Source organism: Leguminivora glycinivorella, chromosome Z (assembly GCF_023078275.1).
Source record: "Leguminivora glycinivorella isolate SPB_JAAS2020 chromosome Z, LegGlyc_1.1, whole genome shotgun sequence".
Classification (NCBI taxonomy): domain Eukaryota; kingdom Metazoa; phylum Arthropoda; class Insecta; order Lepidoptera; family Tortricidae; genus Leguminivora; species Leguminivora glycinivorella.
This window is the reverse complement of record NC_062998.1, coordinates 15,542,759-15,562,188: the sequence shown is the minus strand read 5'-3', so window position 1 is coordinate 15,562,188 and position 19,430 is coordinate 15,542,759. Positions and strand designations below refer to the sequence as shown.

The 19,430-nt window shown below is 37.0% G+C and overlaps 1 protein-coding gene across 1 annotated transcript in view; it reads right to left on the bottom strand.

The window, feature by feature from the left end:
• Nucleotides 1-944: 944 nt before the first annotated feature.
• LOC125240605 (ATP-binding cassette sub-family C member 4-like) overlaps nt 945-19,430 on the bottom strand; it is a 43,135-nt gene continuing 24,649 nt past the window's right edge. Inside the window, exons 12-25 of the mRNA XM_048148565.1 lie at nt 17,528-17,695; nt 17,132-17,239; nt 16,551-16,795; nt 16,356-16,402; nt 15,986-16,195; nt 15,249-15,479; nt 14,093-14,199; nt 7,245-7,368; nt 5,740-5,913; nt 4,587-4,714; nt 3,894-4,016; nt 2,623-2,745; nt 2,379-2,539; nt 945-2,028 (exon numbers count right to left, since the gene is read on the bottom strand). Of these exons, the coding sequence (XP_048004522.1) occupies nt 1,749-2,028; nt 2,379-2,539; nt 2,623-2,745; nt 3,894-4,016; nt 4,587-4,714; nt 5,740-5,913; nt 7,245-7,368; nt 14,093-14,199; nt 15,249-15,479; nt 15,986-16,195; nt 16,356-16,402; nt 16,551-16,795; nt 17,132-17,239; nt 17,528-17,695 (2,229 nt within the window). The 3' untranslated portion in view covers nt 945-1,748. The remainder of the gene's footprint in view (nt 2,029-2,378; nt 2,540-2,622; nt 2,746-3,893; nt 4,017-4,586; nt 4,715-5,739; nt 5,914-7,244; nt 7,369-14,092; nt 14,200-15,248; nt 15,480-15,985; nt 16,196-16,355; nt 16,403-16,550; nt 16,796-17,131; nt 17,240-17,527; nt 17,696-19,430) is intronic.

Here is a 19,430-nt window from a genome sequence, read left to right as displayed (position 1 = left end):
TTAAAGGGGTCAAAAAAGCGAGTGGCGTGGGTAACAATTTCAGGCGAAGCCGAAAATTGTTATTAAGGCACTGGTCCCACCGCGAGCTAGTAAGCTATGAGCTATCAGCTATAAAAACGAACAAAAGATAGTCGCTCCCGTGCAAATAAAAGAGACACGGCGATGTTTATAGTTACTCGCCCAGCGGTGAGCTATCAAAATCGCCGTGTCTCTTTTATTCGCACTGGAGTGCTTATCTTTTGTTCGTTTTTATAGCCGATAGCTCATAGCTTACTAGCTCGCGGTGGGACCAGTGCCTAAGACGCCACGAGTATATTTTGACTCAGTTAAACACCGTTGCATACAATACTTTTTCTACGACCATGCACTTAGTTTTTAATAGTTTTGTGAAATCGACACTAGTTACGAATTTCCTTTTCGCACGTGTATCGTACGACGTTTTTCAGTACAGATGGCCCTCCGAAGTTTCGACCTGGCATATAATGAACCACTTCTCGCACTAGTGCGTAAAAAAAACACCTGTACTGAAAAATTAGTTTGGGTTATTTTAACATAGGATTGTTTCTTTTAAATTTTGGTTTCGTAAATTGTTCCTTGTCCATCATAGGAGGTACGCAGTTTTTCGGTTCCAGTTATGGAGACTCGCAAAATAACACACTATTTCTTTATATCTTTGGAGTAACAAACATAGTATGTTTTGTACCTTATCTCATGGTTAATGCAGTAAGTAAAACTCAATTAAGTTTACACCGAGTATTATTTTTTTATTAAATATTTTATACATGAACTCATCACTATCCAGTATGCGGCTAACCCAGCTGTTTACTATCCGGCCAAACACCGGCCGGTCGAATAACGGATACCTAGTGTTTTGGTGACTAATACAAGGAGAAAATTTGATAAAGAGAATATAGTAAGAAGGTAGGTAGGTAAATAAAAAATAATTTAGTGTAATGGAAAATTTTATTTATTTGCTGTTAAAGTTATTCGTTATTCGTTAAAGTATTACAAGTAGGTATGTACATTGTAGATTACTTTACATAGATATACTAGGGGTATAAATAACACTTAACTAAGTTTTTTTTTAATGCTACGTCGGTGGCAAACAAGCATACGGCCCGCCTGATGTAATGCGGTCACCGTAACCTATGGACGCCTGCAACTCAAACAGTGTCACATGCGCGTTGCCACCCCATTAGAAACTTGTACACTCCCTTTTGCTGTGTTAAGCACACATAGTTAACTAAGTAATACTAATATGTAAAATGTACTCTTTATTTTATTTTAATTTATTTATCCCTACTTTGTCACAATAAGTAGTGTGGCAGTTTAAACATTGGCTTGTATGCCTATTTCTGGGATATGTACCTACATAGGGTTTCCATATCACACACCGTAGCGGCGTTTGTATGCACAGCAACCTAACTGCAACTGACTTCCCCTTTTGGAATAGGTAAAGGACTATACCTCATAATGGTCTAAAAATCAACAGAATTAAGAATTAGATATTTCAAAGATTTTTATCTACCTACTACTTATATTTCACTCACCAAACCATTTGCAGACCTTAGTTCTGCGGTGGAACTGATTTGTGTCTGTCCACACAGAGCAAAATAAAGTACATAATTACCTATCTACAGTATCTAATGACCTAACTGTCATCTCTCGTGATTTCTGCACCAAGCTCCGTACAAAGTCATGGTCCTTTAATGAGGCGGTTTTTATTTTATTTCTTTGGTTCATTTAATTCATGTGGCGTTTTCTTTCAGATTACTTTGGAAATAGGCGTCCTTGGCTATCTGGAACAGACGAGCCATGTTGGAGTCGCCAGTCTCGCGGACCATGGAGGACAGGCGGCTGTTGGGGTCGGCCAGCAGGTGGTAGGGGTAGTCGAACTCGGCCACCTCGCCGCTGTCCATCACCAGCACGCGGTCCGAGTCCATGATGGTGTTGAGCCGGTGAGCGATCGTCAGCACCGTACATGACGCGAATTTGCTGCGGATCGTTTTCTGTATAAAGTTGTCAGTCCTGAAAATAAATGATAACAAATGTAGATTAATTTCGAATGTGCTTTGTATGTTTACAATTTTATATTTCCTTTAGGTACCCTTGATGTCGTGACCTTCATTCATAACTATTATATACGTAGGCAAATATATTCTGATAAAAATGTATTCCTAAGTTACACAAACAATCATTAAGGACACTAAATACACTTCTATAACATTTGTTCCTTCTTTTTTTTATTACTTCACGCCTTAAACACTAACCTCGGATTGAATGACTTTTAAAGCGGTACTACGCATTATTTATTGATTACAAAATTTTGAGCGACTTTTCAGCTCGTTTAATGCATTTCAAATTAGACATTAACTTACTCGGGGTCTACGTTGGCAGTAGCTTCATCCATAATCAAAATTTTATTAGATCTGAGTACAGCGCGGGCCAGGCACATCAATTGCCTTTGTCCTACAGAAAAATTAGATCCTCCCTCTGTTACTAGGAAATCTAGAGATGGGATTGCAGATTTCATGTCGACCTGGAACCAACAAAAATAGTTTATAGCTAGTAGTAGCAACACACTATCAATAAATTGGTTTAGTTTATACGGCGCTCTCGTACCTGTTCGAGTGCTCTCCAGAGGTCGTCGTCACTGTACACGTTGAACGGGTCTAGATTATAACGAATCGTTGCAGAGAATAGGACCGGCTCTTGAGGTATGATAGAAATTTTGGTTCGTAGGTCCTAAAAGAAGTATTCCATACATTTAAACATTCAATACATTCGTTACTAAACAAAATTTGTAGCAAATATCGTAAATACATGCATTACGATACAAGTGCGTAAAAGCAATTCGAAACGAGTGGCGATAAATTAAAACACGACCGAACGGAGTGTTTTAAATAGATACGAGATACTAATTGCCTCTTCGCACGTGTAGCGTACTAGCGTACGACGTTTTTCGGTACATATGGCCCTTTAAAGTTTCGACCTGACAATAAATGGCCTACTTTGTGAACTAGTGTGGGAAAAAACACCATATGTCCTGAAATTATATTATGTATTTATCATAGGTTGGTATATGTACAGTCAAGTGCAAAAATACGTATCGAAATAATCGTCTCATAAATATGGTACTACGCTCTTATTACACCGGACTAAGATGCTATAGGATATATTTTTGAGTAAGATGTGTACACCCATATTTTTACACTTGACTGTATAACAATAGGCTAGTTTCCTATACTTAAAATAAAATATTCTATGCAGTGCACGAAATAAAGTACCACATAATTAGAAGAAAAATATGGACAGTCGTTATATTTAAACATAATTTGTATTTAATAAGTCAAAGAGAAAGATATAAAGTAAATGAATTGACCGTGACGTCACTCCTCAGCATTTCATAGTAATTCCATATTAGCAAATCGTTTTGACAGTTCTTAAAAAGAAGCTGATTTGACTAGTAGGAAAAACTCATTGAAAATATAACACAAGTTTGAAGTGCTGCATGCAAAAAATATCATAGTTTGGAAAAGGGATACTTGATACTAAAATAATAGTTATTTGTTATACAAGGGGGCAAAGTTGTACTTTAACGTCGAGTGTGGAATTGAAAAACGAGCATGAAAGGATTCTATAGTTGAACCACGAGCGAAGCGAGTTTCGAGCAACTAACATTCATAAGGTGAATTAGGTAGTAATTCATCTTTATTACTAGAAAGTCGTCTAACTTCGAAAATCGCACAAAAACCACCATTATTTCCATCATATCAAGATTCCCCTTTCTGAATTACCAGAGCATTTCTGTCATTCGGAATTACCCTAATGCACCTTATTAGATTTTTTACTATTATATGATTTTAGTCAAAAGGGAAATAAATAGAACTTACTTGTCGAGCTATCAGCGATGTATCTAGTCCGTCAATTGTGACAGTGCCGTCCAAAAATGCAAATTTGAACAATGCAGAAATTAGGGACGATTTTCCGGCACCAGTTCTGCCCACTACACCAACCTGTAGAAATAGATACGTTGATAGTGATACACTATTCTGCTACAAGTAGTAATAAAACACGAATCTAGAGTCGTTACGAGTACATTAACATTAGGAAGGATGCAGCGACTTCCAAAGTTCCTTGTGTGGCTATGTTTCAATATAATATAACGAACAATTCTAAAAGGGTGTTTTTCAAAAAAAAATCCCGGATATCGAATTTCAGCAGATCTGGACGTGTTTGGGCTCACTCTTCTCAGATTTTTTTTCTTTACATCATGATTTTAGTATGAACTTACTGCGAGAGCGTGTCGTATTGGAAACACGAATTTTGTACGGAAAATTTGGGACACATTTTTTTATCGTGGGGATAGAATCAGCCCCGTAGCCGAATGGCATTCTGATACGCCGCTGGCTCTGTCGCGCCAATACGCAAGCGCGATAGAGATAGATATCTACTAGCGCTTCGTTTCGTGAGCGTTTCGTGAGCGATTGTGCCATTCGGCTAGCCACCCTGATCGTGATTCTGATAAGAAGGTTAAATTCGATATTCAGGATTTTTTTTAAACACCCTAAAAGTTTTGTACAAACCTTCCAGCCACTTTCGATCGTAATATTTAAGTTTTTCAGTATCGGGGCTTCTTCGGGAGCGTACCGCATGTTAACATTTTGGAATACGATCCTGCCCTGCGAAGGCCACAGGGTGGGAGTGGATACCTCTGTTAAACAAAACGAGTAAGTTGTTAATTTATTAACATTCAAGATTCCTTAAATTTTAAGTAAATTTAAATCACTGATATATGTATCAGCCATACCAAATCCGTCAAAAAACTCTTTCCTTGCCATAGTCGGGAATTCTGTCCATAATTATATTCAAGATAATAGAATTCTCGCATGTGTCTCGCAAACCCAAACTGGTCTTGGTCTTGAAGATGCACACAAGGTTCGCAGTAGACTTGATCAAATGTGATGATACCTACTGATGATTATTCATGGTAGCGTTGCCGCATTATATGCCCGTTATTTAAACATTGTAAATAAGAACAGAAGTCAATTGCAATGCAAAAATGAACAGTGATCAACTCTGGCCACCGTGAAACTCAAACCCACTTAGATCGCCGGTCCAATGCATTAGCAATTCTCCCAGTGGACCATCTGTCGTATGTTTGTAACAAACATGGATATTGGCTCATAAATTTCTAGGAGGTAGGGCATAGCGAATGATATTCCGCTTTGTGTGGTAGGGCACAGCACAGCGGATATCATCTCGCTCGAATCTAGAGCAGAGCCCAACTGGGGAAGTACCTCCGCCTTACAGAAGACCGCAGCCAAATAGCACTAGACCCTACTCATAGTGTTGTATTCCTGCCGGTGAGTAAGGTAAGGTAAGGTAAGGCTGCCAGAGTTCAACGAGGGTGCGGTGTGCTGGTGACGGAAGGATCTACGAAACTAATTTGTTCCGTCTATTGTCTTTTGAGTCGTCGGAACCCGAACCCTTCTTGGAACTTGGACCTACATTCCTTTTTGCTGTGTACCTACTTAACACAGCGAAAAGCAGCGTACAAGTTTCTAATGGGTTGGCAACGCGCATGTGACCATCCTTGAGTTGCAGGCGTCCATAGGTTACGGTGACCGCTTTCCATCAGGCGGACCGTATGCTTGTTTGCCACCGACGTAGTATAAAAATAATCTCATCATCAAAAAATCAAATCAATCATAATTTAGTAGCAGAATGGTAACTTACGGCCCTCAAACAGGTTGGTCTCGGTGTCGATGCGGCTGTACTCGAGCACGCGCTCCACGCTGGTGAGCTGCGCCAGGAACTCGACCAGCATGCGCGCGCCGTGCTGCAGCATCATCGTCAGCGTCAGGCTCTGCGTCACCGCCAGGCCCACGCTGCCGATCTCTATCGCACCGCCTACAACGTTCGCCATTTTACTTTTACATGAATCTCTCGACTATACGATTCGAAACAGTACCTTTGCTTTGGTATTAAGAGCACAATCTTTCAACCTACAGGTAACATCTTACTCCTACACTTTGTGGTCAAGTGGCCCTTAAGTTGGCCATTTTGGTTACCGATAAGTTTGCGAAAAATATGGTGCGTAAGTGGATATGGAATCTTACTAGCATTTTTTAGAGGTTTAAGACAAGCGTTTTGTACTAGCATACTCTAAAACTTGCCTACGCGGTATGCGTGAACAGTTCATAATAAATGTATAAGTATAAAAGCCTGACTTCACGCTCATAATGGGCGAGCACACTAAGTGGACGCTCGGAGCGGAGCGTTCGGCAGGGCCTGCAGCGGGGCGGGCCAACGTGCGTACACCCTATGCAGCGCCGACGCAGGACAGGACACTTGTATTGTTTGACACGCTCGCCGCACACCCCCTGCACTCAGGCCTTACACTAATGAAAACAACACACGTAACCTAAAAAATAACTTAAATGAAATGAAATATTTATTTTCATGAACGTCAAATAAAGCTACGCCGGCTCTAACCCTACGCCTCAGCCTCGTGAAGATTTCAGTCCCCCCTCAGTTGGAGGGGGGTATCCACTATGAGACCGGCAAGAAACTCGGCGGGCCACTTTTTTCAAAACATTACATCTTATTATATAATTAACATGCATTAAAAAACAAGATACAATTTAATAAGCAAAAGTATTAATCAAAAAAATATTAACAGTCTAGGTACTGTATGGAAATTAATTTCAATAAATTATACAAAGTACAAAGCTACTATGATTAATAAGAGATGTTAGAGATGTATAGAGTCTCTAAGTGTCAAAAACATCTAAAAAAAAAGAAAAATTAAGATGATAAAGAAAAAAACAAACTGATACAAATAAAAGATAACTAAAATATTTTTAGAGTTGTAAAAGACTCTTGACAAGACATTACAAAAGAAAATATATATATATATATATGTATAGCCCCAATATTAGCTGAAACAGACCGGTCTTCACACGCAGCACCCGTTCACGAGTATGGCGCATATCTCAGCCATCGCCTCCCTCAACCTTCATTCGGGAAGGTGGCGACCCGATCAACGACGCCACTGTAAGCAAAGACTTTTAAGCGAGCATGACATGTTCAAGCTGTCCGGGCTGTATTAAATATTCAAATATGAAGTCAATACCGTCAATAAGGCTCTTAAAAGTAAAATACGCTAGTCTAGAACCGCCGATAGGGTCTCATCTCCGATAGTTAAATGAAACAGGGCATTGTAAGTAATCAATACTTACCAAAGTCGATGTATAAGAAGACGAATATTACGGTAGCCAGGTAGATACAACATAGGGTATCCAAATAAAAGCCGAAAGTTGAACCTCCTCCTAAGAATCCATTCCAAGCAGCCGTATGTAAGTTCTGAAATTGTTAATTGATATTGTCACACCTATTAGAGAATCAATGTTGAAACCAAGGACGATACGATTTTGGCCACTTCCAGGCTGCAAAACCGCGCCATCTAGTTATAAGCCTAAAAGGCCCATATACATTTCAGGGGTATGCTTTTTTGTATGGGATTTGTCTGTCCCGTATTATATCGTCCTTGGTTGGAACAAAACATTTTTCACCACACCAACTGGTAAAGGCTTTCTTTGCTATTCGAAAACAGATAGCAAAATTGCATTTTATCCACAAGGGGGCAAATAATTGTAATTTCATACAAATTTTAACTCGATGTCTTAATCTGACTGGTAGATTTTACCTATAAATGATGATTTTGAATCATAAATATTGAATAAATTGATGGATTTGATTTATTTTGATGTTTTGTAGGCAGTATTTTGTTCATGTTGGTGTAGTGAAAAATTTTGTGTTTCACTCGATGGCAAAGTTTGTTTAACCTTTGTGCCTTACTAACTCGCTACGCTCGCGGTTCAATATTGGAATCTTTCGCTTGCTCGGGTATCAACATTGGCACGTGCGGTTAAACAACAATTTTGCCCCCTTGTAAAACAAATAACTATTGATACATCATATTTATAAAAGTTTGTCACAAAGATTTTATTGCCCATAACAAAACTGACCAGGGTCCACAGACACGTGGCCAATCGCTAATGCTCGTTGCAGTTTCATTTATTTAGCGCGGAGCGTGAGTTTAAGTATTAGCCTCCTTTAAGCTCTGAGCTCTATCTAGAGGTAGAATAAGTAGTTATTGATAAAGATATGTTTTGATTGTTATTTTGTCATTGTTTGTATTTGTCTCATTTGTTTCTTTTTTCTGTTATTTGTTTTTCTTGTAATTCAAGTTTGTTGAACTGTATAAATTTGTTTTAACTGTGCGTATACAGCGTGTGGATTCCATACGGGCGAAAAATGTATCCAGTTATAGTATCTAATCATACGAATCATATAGGATAATCATTTTATTAAAAAGTGTTATTAATTAAGAGTAATTATTTTTTTAAATCTGACCAAGCAGCAATGTACGCCGTCCATATTAACTTGACATGACATAAACGTCATGTCGTAACGACGTTCAGGTAGGTACGCTAATTGATGTGGACGTAATACATTGCGTGCTGAATTATTATGTATGAAAAAAAAATATCTCATCTATTCAATAAAAAAACCATGTAGTTAGGCTCCTTAGGTCCAATACTAATCGTTATTCAAATATTCGCCCGTATGGAATACACACGCTGTATACATATACATGTATACAGTATGTAAACCAACGAAAACCATTTACTGAAGCCTGTTAATATTTAAGTTACACAGAGCAACTTTTACTATGGGACCAACACCAACACCCAAAACGCGAAATAAAAATTTACTCTCCCATAGGAAATAGGTTACTATAAAATAAAACTACCTATGAAACTGTCAGAAGATATTTTCGTGATTTCGGGGTTGATCCCATAGTAAAAGTTTCTCAGTATCACCTGGACATTTACGGGTTACAGTAATGGTTTTCGTTAGTTTACATACTGTATATTTACCGTGTAAGTGTCTTGGTGTTTACTGTTAACTTATATGAGTGAAATAAACGAAAATTGAATTGAATTTAAGTGCCTTGGTCCGTATTTATTTCTTCGATAATAAAAATTGATAACAAGTTTTAGAAAATTAATCTTTCGTTTGAGCGATACAATCAGTGTTTCAGCGATCGATCATGTTACAGGAAACATCCGGCCATAGACCTGTTTGTGCCTGTGACATAGGCACACACGGTCAGCGTAAACAGCATAATTGAACAACGAACGGAGGAAATGCCTCAAAGCAAAATTTACATGCAATGTAGAGAGCTTTGTCTTCAAAGGATCGAAACAATTCACATGGGTAATTGCGTTTGTCATTTATACTTGGGATGTTGGATAGATTTTAATTTATACCATCTTAATTTACTAAGCGGCACTCTGAAGAGGTTTGAAGCAGACAGTGTGAAAATACCCAAGGGTCGGTCGGTACCTATTTATTTACCTGCCCGCAGGTATAGACGTTAAACTTTCGTGAGACATATTCAAATATTAAATGAATCTGCGTTCGTACTCACGTTATTATATCGCTACTGCTGCGACATGTTTCGGGCCTATTTTGGAGGCCTCTCTTCAGGCATGTAGGAGTTCACGCGACGGCTAAACTCCGAGCAGTAGCGATGTGATAACGTGAGTACAACCGTAGATTCATTAAATAGGTATATAAATAGGTACGCAAGATTTTTTTTTAAAGTTATTGTTTTAAATGGTGTCTGGGCTTAAGATAGGATAATTTAACTTTGTAATTTTACATGTAGCTAGGTTACAGATTGCTATGGTCTTACATTTAAATCGTACTTAGATAAATTAGAAGCATTACAACTCAGATTTTTAAAATTACTCGTAAATAAAAAAACAAGACAGAATTGTAAAGGTGACTATTCTAAACTCTTTAAAATTTGCAAAATACTACCTGTTAGCTTAAAACATAAATTCCTCCTAGCACTTAACAACCATGGCAATGGAGAACATATCTCAATACTATTAGATCATAAGCATAATACAAGGACAGTAACAGCGAGGAAATTTGAAGTCCCTCGGGTTAGTAACTATTTTGGTGACAGAACTTTAAAGAAAAGAATTCCGTACTTTTTAAATAGTCTGCCCGAGAATATTAGGCATGAGCCAAATAAGAAAAAATTTAAAAACGCATTAAAACTGTACCTCTTGCAAACACTTAAATGACAGTTACAAACGTGTAAATGTCATTTAAGTGTTTAAATATGTAATTAATATTGTTTAAATTATAAGTACATACATAAGTAGTTTAATCTACATATCTGCTAAATAGAGACTCATACCTGCAGACAAACTGTAGATGCAGTTTTGCAGGGATATGTTTTAATTATAAGTCCTATACCGTAAAACGGTCCTACTTTGCTCCTTGGGTGGTAACTTTGCTCCAAGAAAAAAAAAAGTTAAGTTCCGTTCCAGACGAAAGTGGTTGTTAGCTGGGTAAATTTTTATGTTTTTGTCGGGTAATACAAGATTTCACCTGGCAACACCGGTATGATTGACTGTCAAAAGTTTAAACGTCATGTCAGTAGCTGTCAAAACTTCAACACGCGTGTATGCAACCGATTTTGTTTATTCAAAAAATCTGTTCTAATCTCCAACATCTCTGGATGAAATTTGGTGAGTGTTTTATTGTTTCATCTAACATTTCATTACCTATCTGGAAACATCATATTTAAGTGATTGCTTTGATAGTTTCCAAATTAGTAATTTTTTTCACGAACGGGTTTACTATGCACATGGTTTTGGGGATATTTTGCTCTAGGAGCAATGTATCCCTTTTAAAGAATGTTTTCAGTTAATAATTTTTCTGGTATTGTTTTTTTTAGATAATCATACCCAGAAAGTACGTTAGAAGGATTGACGCACGGCGTTAAGCCTACACTGAAGATGCGTTGGAAGAATGTCTGCGGGCTATAGAGTCGAATGTTTTTTTTTTTGAGAAGTTCAACAGCGTTTACAATAAAAAAGTACAATTAGATATATACTTATAAGTATAGCCAATAACAGAACTCCCTAGAATTTATACAAAAATATCATCAGAGGGTAGACGTGTGACTTGAGCTGTCCATATTTACATTGTACATTATGATATAACTTTACCCAAAGAAAAGCAGCTGCAGAATTTAATATTCCAAGAAGAACACTCATCAACAGAATTAAGGCTAGAAAAGACCGCAAAAAGGTTGGTGGACCCGGATTTCCACCCATATTTAATGATGAAGAAGAATTACATTTCTGCGACTGCGTTGAAAGAATGGGCCAGTACGGATTTCCACTGTCGGAGTTGGATTTACGCATGATTGTTAAAGCGTACCTTGACAAAATTGGCCGAAATATCAAAAGATTTAAAAGTAATATGCCAGGGACAGAATGGGTTTCCTCATTCCTGCGTCGTCATACAAGCTTGTCCAAGAGATTTGCAGCCAATATTAAACGAGCAAGAGCTGCTGTCGATGTCGATGCTTTAACCCAATTTGTTGACAGATCTCTTTACATTTAATGGTTGCAATTAAAAGCAATAAGATGAGAAACTTTATGTGTAACAATAAGAATTATTCAAGTTTAAGACTGATTCTAATGGAGCTACAAGGTATATTTTGATTGATCTCAATAAAAAAAACTGTGATTCTGAGCGAAATTTGTGCTTTTCTGCTACCCCAACTATCATCCAATGGAGCATTGATGAATAAAGCACGTTATTTAATGCTCCACGCCAGAAATAGCTCCGAATCCAAAGTAATCTTGCCTTGGAGCAAAGTATCCTGCTTCATACAGATTACTTTGCTCCAAAAACAAAGTTTTAAAATATCGAATGTATCAACTAAACTGGAACAAATTTCAACCTAAAGGGTATATAAAGAGTACATATTTCCCAGAAAACCATTGAAAGTACAATAACTCCATATTTATAAAAGATGCGATGCGATTCGTAAAAGTGGAGCCAATTTTGGAGCAAAGTAGGACCATTTTACGGTACTGTAACTAATAATAACAATAAATAAAATAAATAAAATAAATATTTATACAAGTTGATAATGAATAGGTAATTGAATATGTTGCGTTGATTGTAATTTTAGTGTATCAGTCCTACTAGTTTCCATTAGTGCCGTGCATTTCGCTTCGCGCCAAAATAACGAACTGACCAATACTCGTGGTATTATTTAAAAAATATACTCAACCCCGACTGACCATAAAATGTTACGATGTGCAGTTAAGGGGAGGGATGTTAATAAAAGATGCCCGGAAACAACTGTAATACTTGGAAAGGAGCCTGTACTTAATGAATTTATGAAAGGCTGAAACGTAAATACGACATGAATGCAATTGTAACACGCTGGCTGAACGTGCAGAGAATATTTAATCTTTGAATTTGACCCTCTAAATTGGACACAATCCCGAAACAATTTTATATAGAGTAGAATAGGAACCCCTTCTTAAACTAATTCAAACTCTGTTTGTATTGATATTTAAATGTGAAAATTCTAATATCTATATCGAATAAATCGATGTTGTACCTATTCTATGGTTTAATCTTGTTTCTATATTAGCACGATCGAATAAACAATATAACTTTACTGCACTGTAAATAAAGAACTATTCTTATATGGCAAATACACAATTACACATACGCTACTCAAGCTTTATGTGATTATAAAGACAATTAATTATATTCCACAATAACCGATAACATCCGGTCAAGCGTGAGTTGGTTTAGAGAAAAAACAATCCGATTTGTGTGATGATTCTGATTTCTTAGGGCACGACTGCATCTTGCACTTCGGCAATTTATTAATTATTCTGAGTAAAGCAGACAAAACAAAAGACTGGCGCCTATGACGCTTGTGCTAGCCCTGCTAAAAGCGATACATAGCTGGCTCTGTGTATAGGTAAACGATGTGAGTGTATGAGTGGCACTAAATGACGTAGTTATAATTATTGAAAAAAAAACGAAGGCTCTCAGCCGAAACCGTTCGCATGGCAGCATATCGTCGAATCACAAAAAGGAATAGGAAGGATTCATACATACCGTTGAATACAGAAATTATTCCTTGCAACTCGATACTTGTTACGATTGTAAACTGTCAACAGTGAGTATGGTTGCTTAGCTTGATTGTGATTGGACCAAAAAATCAAAGATATATTTTACTACCTCCGGGAGGAATCCTGAAACATGGTCGAAATATCTAACTGGTAGGTAGTTACAAAATGAAGAAATAGGTCCCAGTCGTTAGTCATTACAAATATAATTGGACATTGCATTGTGATCATAAGAGGAGTAAAAACCTCTCAAAATTGTTTATTTCGTATTGTTATTAAGTAACAATATTTTAAACTAAGATGTTTCTACATGTCATAAAAATATGTATTTGAACTTTGGTATATTTTAAAGGTATGTGTCAAAAAATAGATCGTTAAAATAAAATTCATACAAAATTTTCGAATTGTTGATATTCCTAGGACTTGACTTTTCAGTGAACAAAATAAGTATTGAACGATTACAGCTATTTTCTATCCAATTTTGTAATTTTCTTTAACTCCGTGCAATGATGGCGGACTGCACAAGAATATTCGATTTCAAACGACTAGCATTGAGGCATAGTCGGCAACATGATATCCCGGACACAGATGCATGAGATGCAGCTCTGCAGGGCTAGCACAAGAAAATTCCGTTTTTGCCATTTCATCTACTGAACGCCAAAATGATTATGTATCATCTATTTTGTTACATATTGCAACTTTAAGTGCCTAGTTTTGATAAGTAGGCGGTGTTTGAAATACACATATAAGTTTTAACATATACTAAGTATTAAGTACAGTCAGCATCTAAACGCATCCCATCGATTAAGATACCAAGTCAATAAATATCAAGATCACCGAACTCAATAAATACAAAAATGTAAATAATGTACTACTAGTATAATAGCATTATACTAGTAGTACATTATTTACATTAACCACTTTTGTGGCGTCGAATACACTTTGCTTATTTAACACTTAGGTACTTACTTGTCCTAAATTAATTTTTATGTTGATTTTACTTCAATACAAACAAAAGTAGGTTGATCACATTTAAATAACTGAACCGTTACCTGATGCCGATCAAAGTCTTCAATTAGCTTCTTTTGGGCTCCACAAGATCGTATAGTTGCAATGCCATTAAGAGAAGAGGTCACCAAGCCGAAAACGGGACTCTTGGCTGCAAATAAATGAGAATAATCAATATCTAATATGTATCATATACCTACTATTTAGTTCATAGGGATGGAAATTTTATTGGCAGTATTTATTCGAGAGCTTGATAAATTCGAACATCAATAAACCTAAACCTGTCATAATTAAATAGGTAGACACATGTTTTAGATTAAATATGATGCTGTAAAAAGTGTCATACTTACTAAATAATTATTCTTTAACGCGACGTTAAATTGAATCCTTGATAATGATAATTATATAGGAGCATATTTGTCAATTTCCTTTGTTCTGTTTTAAAATGTGTGCAGTCTAAACCCTATTACAATTATATTTTATGAACTGTCGACCCATGCCCCGGTTTCGCACAGGAACGCGAACGAAACATATAGATTACATTACATGTGACTTTATAACAATGTCCTCATGTCCTCGCCATGGAGCAATATCAAAGTATTGATTTATATATTTCACAATGGAAACAACTACAACCAATGACTGCGGCATTTCGAGAATAACACAGTAACAGTACATTTAACGCTGACTGCAGTGACATTATTGCAATATTTGGATACATTGTGAATATGTATTATTATAAAGGTTGAGTAGCTGTTGCGTGGGACGGTGAACCATTAATTTTCAGATTGAACTGGTTGACAATATAAAAATAGTGAACATGTACTTTTTAGTATTTTCTGAATTGGAAACTATTAATGAATGCAGATAGATTATTAATTAGTCCATCGCTCGTATTTCAAAGATGGCTATTCGTTGTTTTCCACAGACTTTCGACCGTCGAAATCGAGCATTCGGAATTCAAAAATCGCCCCCAAACTACACCGAATTAATGACAATTTTATTTTAATATTTTGACAAATCGGCACGTCATCGTGAATGACACGAGATAAAAATTAAATAATCGTTAAAAAATGGTTAATTTTTATGTTTGGATTTGGATTACTTGAGCTCAATACGACATAAGGATAAGCGTATCGTTAACATTTCTAAGGCTCACGATATCATCAGTGATACCAATGGCTTAAAATCATAACTTACTTGTGCCTTCAAGACGTTTAATGCTCTGAGCAGCGTTTAAGTAGATTTTAACAAGGATCGCGAATATGGCAATGAGCACCGCAGACGGTATGAGAGTCCAGTACAGGGCGATGGCGTTGAGAGTCAAGATGGCGGCCAGAGTGCTGTAGATTTGGAACACGTCCAGGAGCGTACGTGGCAGGATCTCATCCACAGCGCCGATATCTTTGGTGAAGCGATTTAATATCCGTCCTGCAAAAATATAAAATATAACTCTTGGTAGCCTTCCTCCCCCGTTACAAAGCTGCATTAAAAAATAAGGCTATTTGTTTCTTAACTAACGATGATACATTACTGTCACATATTAGGTACTATAGATATTATGTAAGGTAGGCGGTAATGGCATGCAAGCGCAAATAATAATCAGCTGAGGTGGTTTCATTGTGTGATCCCTAGTATTTTACATGGCGCAGTCGATAGGATAGACATAAGGGCGGGTTTTTAAGTTAAGCCAAATTAAGGCTTTTTCATGAATTCTGACATTCATGATTGGTTGTAATGTAACATTATTAATACTACCAGTTTGGACTCATTCTATATGCTAATATTCGATCAATTATAGATCGACCGCTTGACTAAGTCCACCCCTGACCCGTCCTTCAGTTCCCGTGGTCGTTTTTCCTTGCCGCTCTCACACCCAGCAGGCGAGGACTTGATTTATAACAATGTTGAAATTACATATGTATAAAACGAATTACCTGAAGAGCTAGTGTCAAAGAAGCGCATGATGCCCCGCAACATGACTGAAAACATTTTGTTGTGCAGTTTCCGGGAAGAGGCGATGCAGAGCTGCACAAAAGGCAGCACGCGCACGTTCACGAACACGATGAGCACGGCCACGATGCTGCCGTGCACGATCAGGTACTGCCGCGTCGTGAACCGACCCACCTGCTCGTCGAGCCCGCCATCTGTCAAACATTTCCTAAACTTAATGCTCCAAATACTTTTTAATGCGGTAAATTTCTGATATAAAAAAAATATATAGTACCTTATATGTTTTTTTACTAATTTAGATATATCTTTACATTTTGAAAGGTGTTAAAAATGAATGTAACAGATTTAATTTACCGGTATCACTTCCTCCTGCCGCTTCATGTCTTGCCATTTCATTTGTCCTGTAAAAATGAAATTATTTAGATTGTATTAGAGTCTCATTTGCACCTAGCATTCGGCACGGATGGTGCCGCTTCGCGAAATTCAGACTTCAGAGTAAAATAATTTGAATCAAAAACCATCGTCAGTCAGTGCCGTAGGTACACTCACCAATTGCTGACCCAGTAGTCAGCGGCGCCGGCGGCAGCGGTGGCGGCCAGGATGACGCCCACGGCGAACAGCACGTAGCAGACGCTGTTGCCGGACAGGAAGTAGGCCGCGATCACCTCGAGCCGCAGCGCGCCCGACTGCCGCTCCTCCGCCGCTATCACTTGCGCCTTAAACTCCGGCTGCTCCTCCGCTTCGCTCACCCGAGACACACGTCTCTTTACCGCGTTAGCTTTATCGTCACTCTTCTAAAAAAATATGTACGATACAACAAATACAACTCGTACAGTCAGCATCAAAAGCAGCGGATCAAATGACGATTCAGAGAGATAACTACCATTTTGTAACCGCTAAATAAAAAGGGATTTGACTATAAATACAAAAAATTATTAAATTTGGACATTTCTAACCACAAGCTTTACAGATTTATCTTTATTTAGAAAAGTTATTCAGGATGTCATATCTGACTTGGTGACTTATTTCATCCGCTACTATTGATACTCAGTGTACAGTGCGACATAAAATAACTTCTGTTAAATTCAAAAAGCGTAAGAAAATGTATAAATTGTAAAAAATAATCTTACTGCGCTGAGACTGGCTGAGTCTTTATCTTTGTCTTCTGATATAAATCTTGATAACTCTCTGCCACTCTTCATTAATTCTTGGTATGTCCCCATATTTTCGATTTTCCCCTGAAATAATATTTTACTTATACTGACACAATTTAACATTCAATTTGAACTGTGCTTACATATTACTTTCACCTCGATTTTACTAGATATTTGTCTTATCAGCCGCTCATTGTCACAAATACACGTCATCTTATAGCTGAAAGTAATTTGACTTCATGGGATTAAACTGAAAAAAACTAATAACATGAGGCTAGCACTAGGGAGTACTGAAGAAGAAAGCCTGATGAAACGATTAGTAGTAAGTAGTCATAGTACCTACAGTCATATTAGTATTGTATTGTGTCCCACCTCATTCAGTATGATGATGTAGTCGGCCGCCTTGAGGAAGTGTATCTGGTGCGTGACGAGCACGCGCGTCTTGCCGCGCAGGTAGCCGTTGATGCAGCCCTCGAACAGCTGCCGGCCCACGTTCGCGTCCACCGCTGACAGCGGGTCATCCAGCAGGTAGATGTCCGCCTGTCATACAAACAGAACTAGATGTAATTTAACAGAACACTATTATAACAGTGGAACTTTTTTGATCATTTAGTAGTTCTAAGTTTTCTTAAGTTCAGAATGCCGGTCGGGCATTATGACAAATTTCTTTAAATTATAATTTTGCGAGCTGTAGAGGAGAATATACGGACATACGATAGCATTTGTCCCAAGTTAAACCAACTCACTGACGCTTTGGTCGACAAGTAAATTTAAATATGGCCTCCGCTTTGCATCGCTTTGGCGGACAATTATAATTATATGGGACATTTCTTACTTTACTACCCTGCTAATATGCTTATTTATCTACGATTGTACTCGTAAGTACCTAAACCAAAGATGCGGGTGTGAAGTACCTACTTACACCCGCATCTGTTTGTATACAGCTAAAAAAAACAATGAAGACCATTAGTAAATAAGGTATAAATAGTTCGTACGTTTTACATAAATTCCAATCTCTTATACCTCATCGGACTTTCGTAAGAAGTTTTGACTAGTTTGGTCGAAGGCGTACATTACAATTCCTATTATAAACTGTAACACATTAATCTGGGACGATGTAGCCACTTGACTCCTTATAGCATAATTTAGCTGAACGTTAGTGCAACACTAAATCCACTTTGAAGTGCGCGATAAAAAACCTAAGGCGATTTGTGTAATTCAATTTCAGGTGAAGCTAGCCTAAGGTTTACTTATAGCACGCGTTCGTAAACATTTTAGGACACATAGTTTTCAATAGTACGATAGCATCATCGAAGTATGTGTAAGTACCTATACCCCATCTCGATAGAAAATGCAAATAAGGTAAATAAACCATTTTTGTGTAACATAGGTATTTCGATTTGATATATATAAAGAATAATTTCTTTGTTTATACTTAAATTAAAAAAAAAAACACAAATTACACGAAGGAAAATTAAATTGAAAGCTTCTTTTGACTCTTTTAATAAGTATCAAATATGACTTCAAGCCATCTTGTGGTAGTAAATTGATACCACTCTTCGTATTATTGGTTTCACCCCTAATAATCACTTTCAATATCAATGTTACTAAGAGTTAACTTCGTAAAAGGTATTATGATTTATTTTTGAGAAAAATAAGAATTTATATCAGCTAATATTAGTAACTTTTCGATAATCTGGAATGATGGTTGACTGTCTTTTTTTTGCGTTACCATCCTTTTTCTTACATTATTTATACATACTTATAAAACTAAGTCTTAACTTGTCTGCGTTGTTGGTTTGATTGGAGTTTCCAACAAAAATCCAGCGATTATGATAATTATCCCGGTGGAATGACAAACAGGCTCAGGACGGAGATGTAATATAATATGTATAAGGGAATTATCTACATACTTCATTTGTAAATATTAGTATGATTTGAAATGTTTCTAGAGATTGGTCCATAATGTTACTACTTATACGGAAAAATAAAAGTTTTAAGTATTTACCTAAACAAGTCTATCAAGATTGTCAAGGAGAAATTATATGTTTAATTGACAACTATGAATTCATAATGTGATATAACAAAAATAAAAAAATCTACCTCGAGATTAAGAAAGTCGACCCCGTAACGGCCAAGATCCGCAAGATGCAAGCAGAAAAAATAAAGTCTCTAACTTGGAAAGTTCTTCAAATGTATATGTATAATTAAATTAAGTATAATTATAGGTCATTGTTAGTTTCATAAGAAGTCAAAACGGTTAAAATTGTCAACC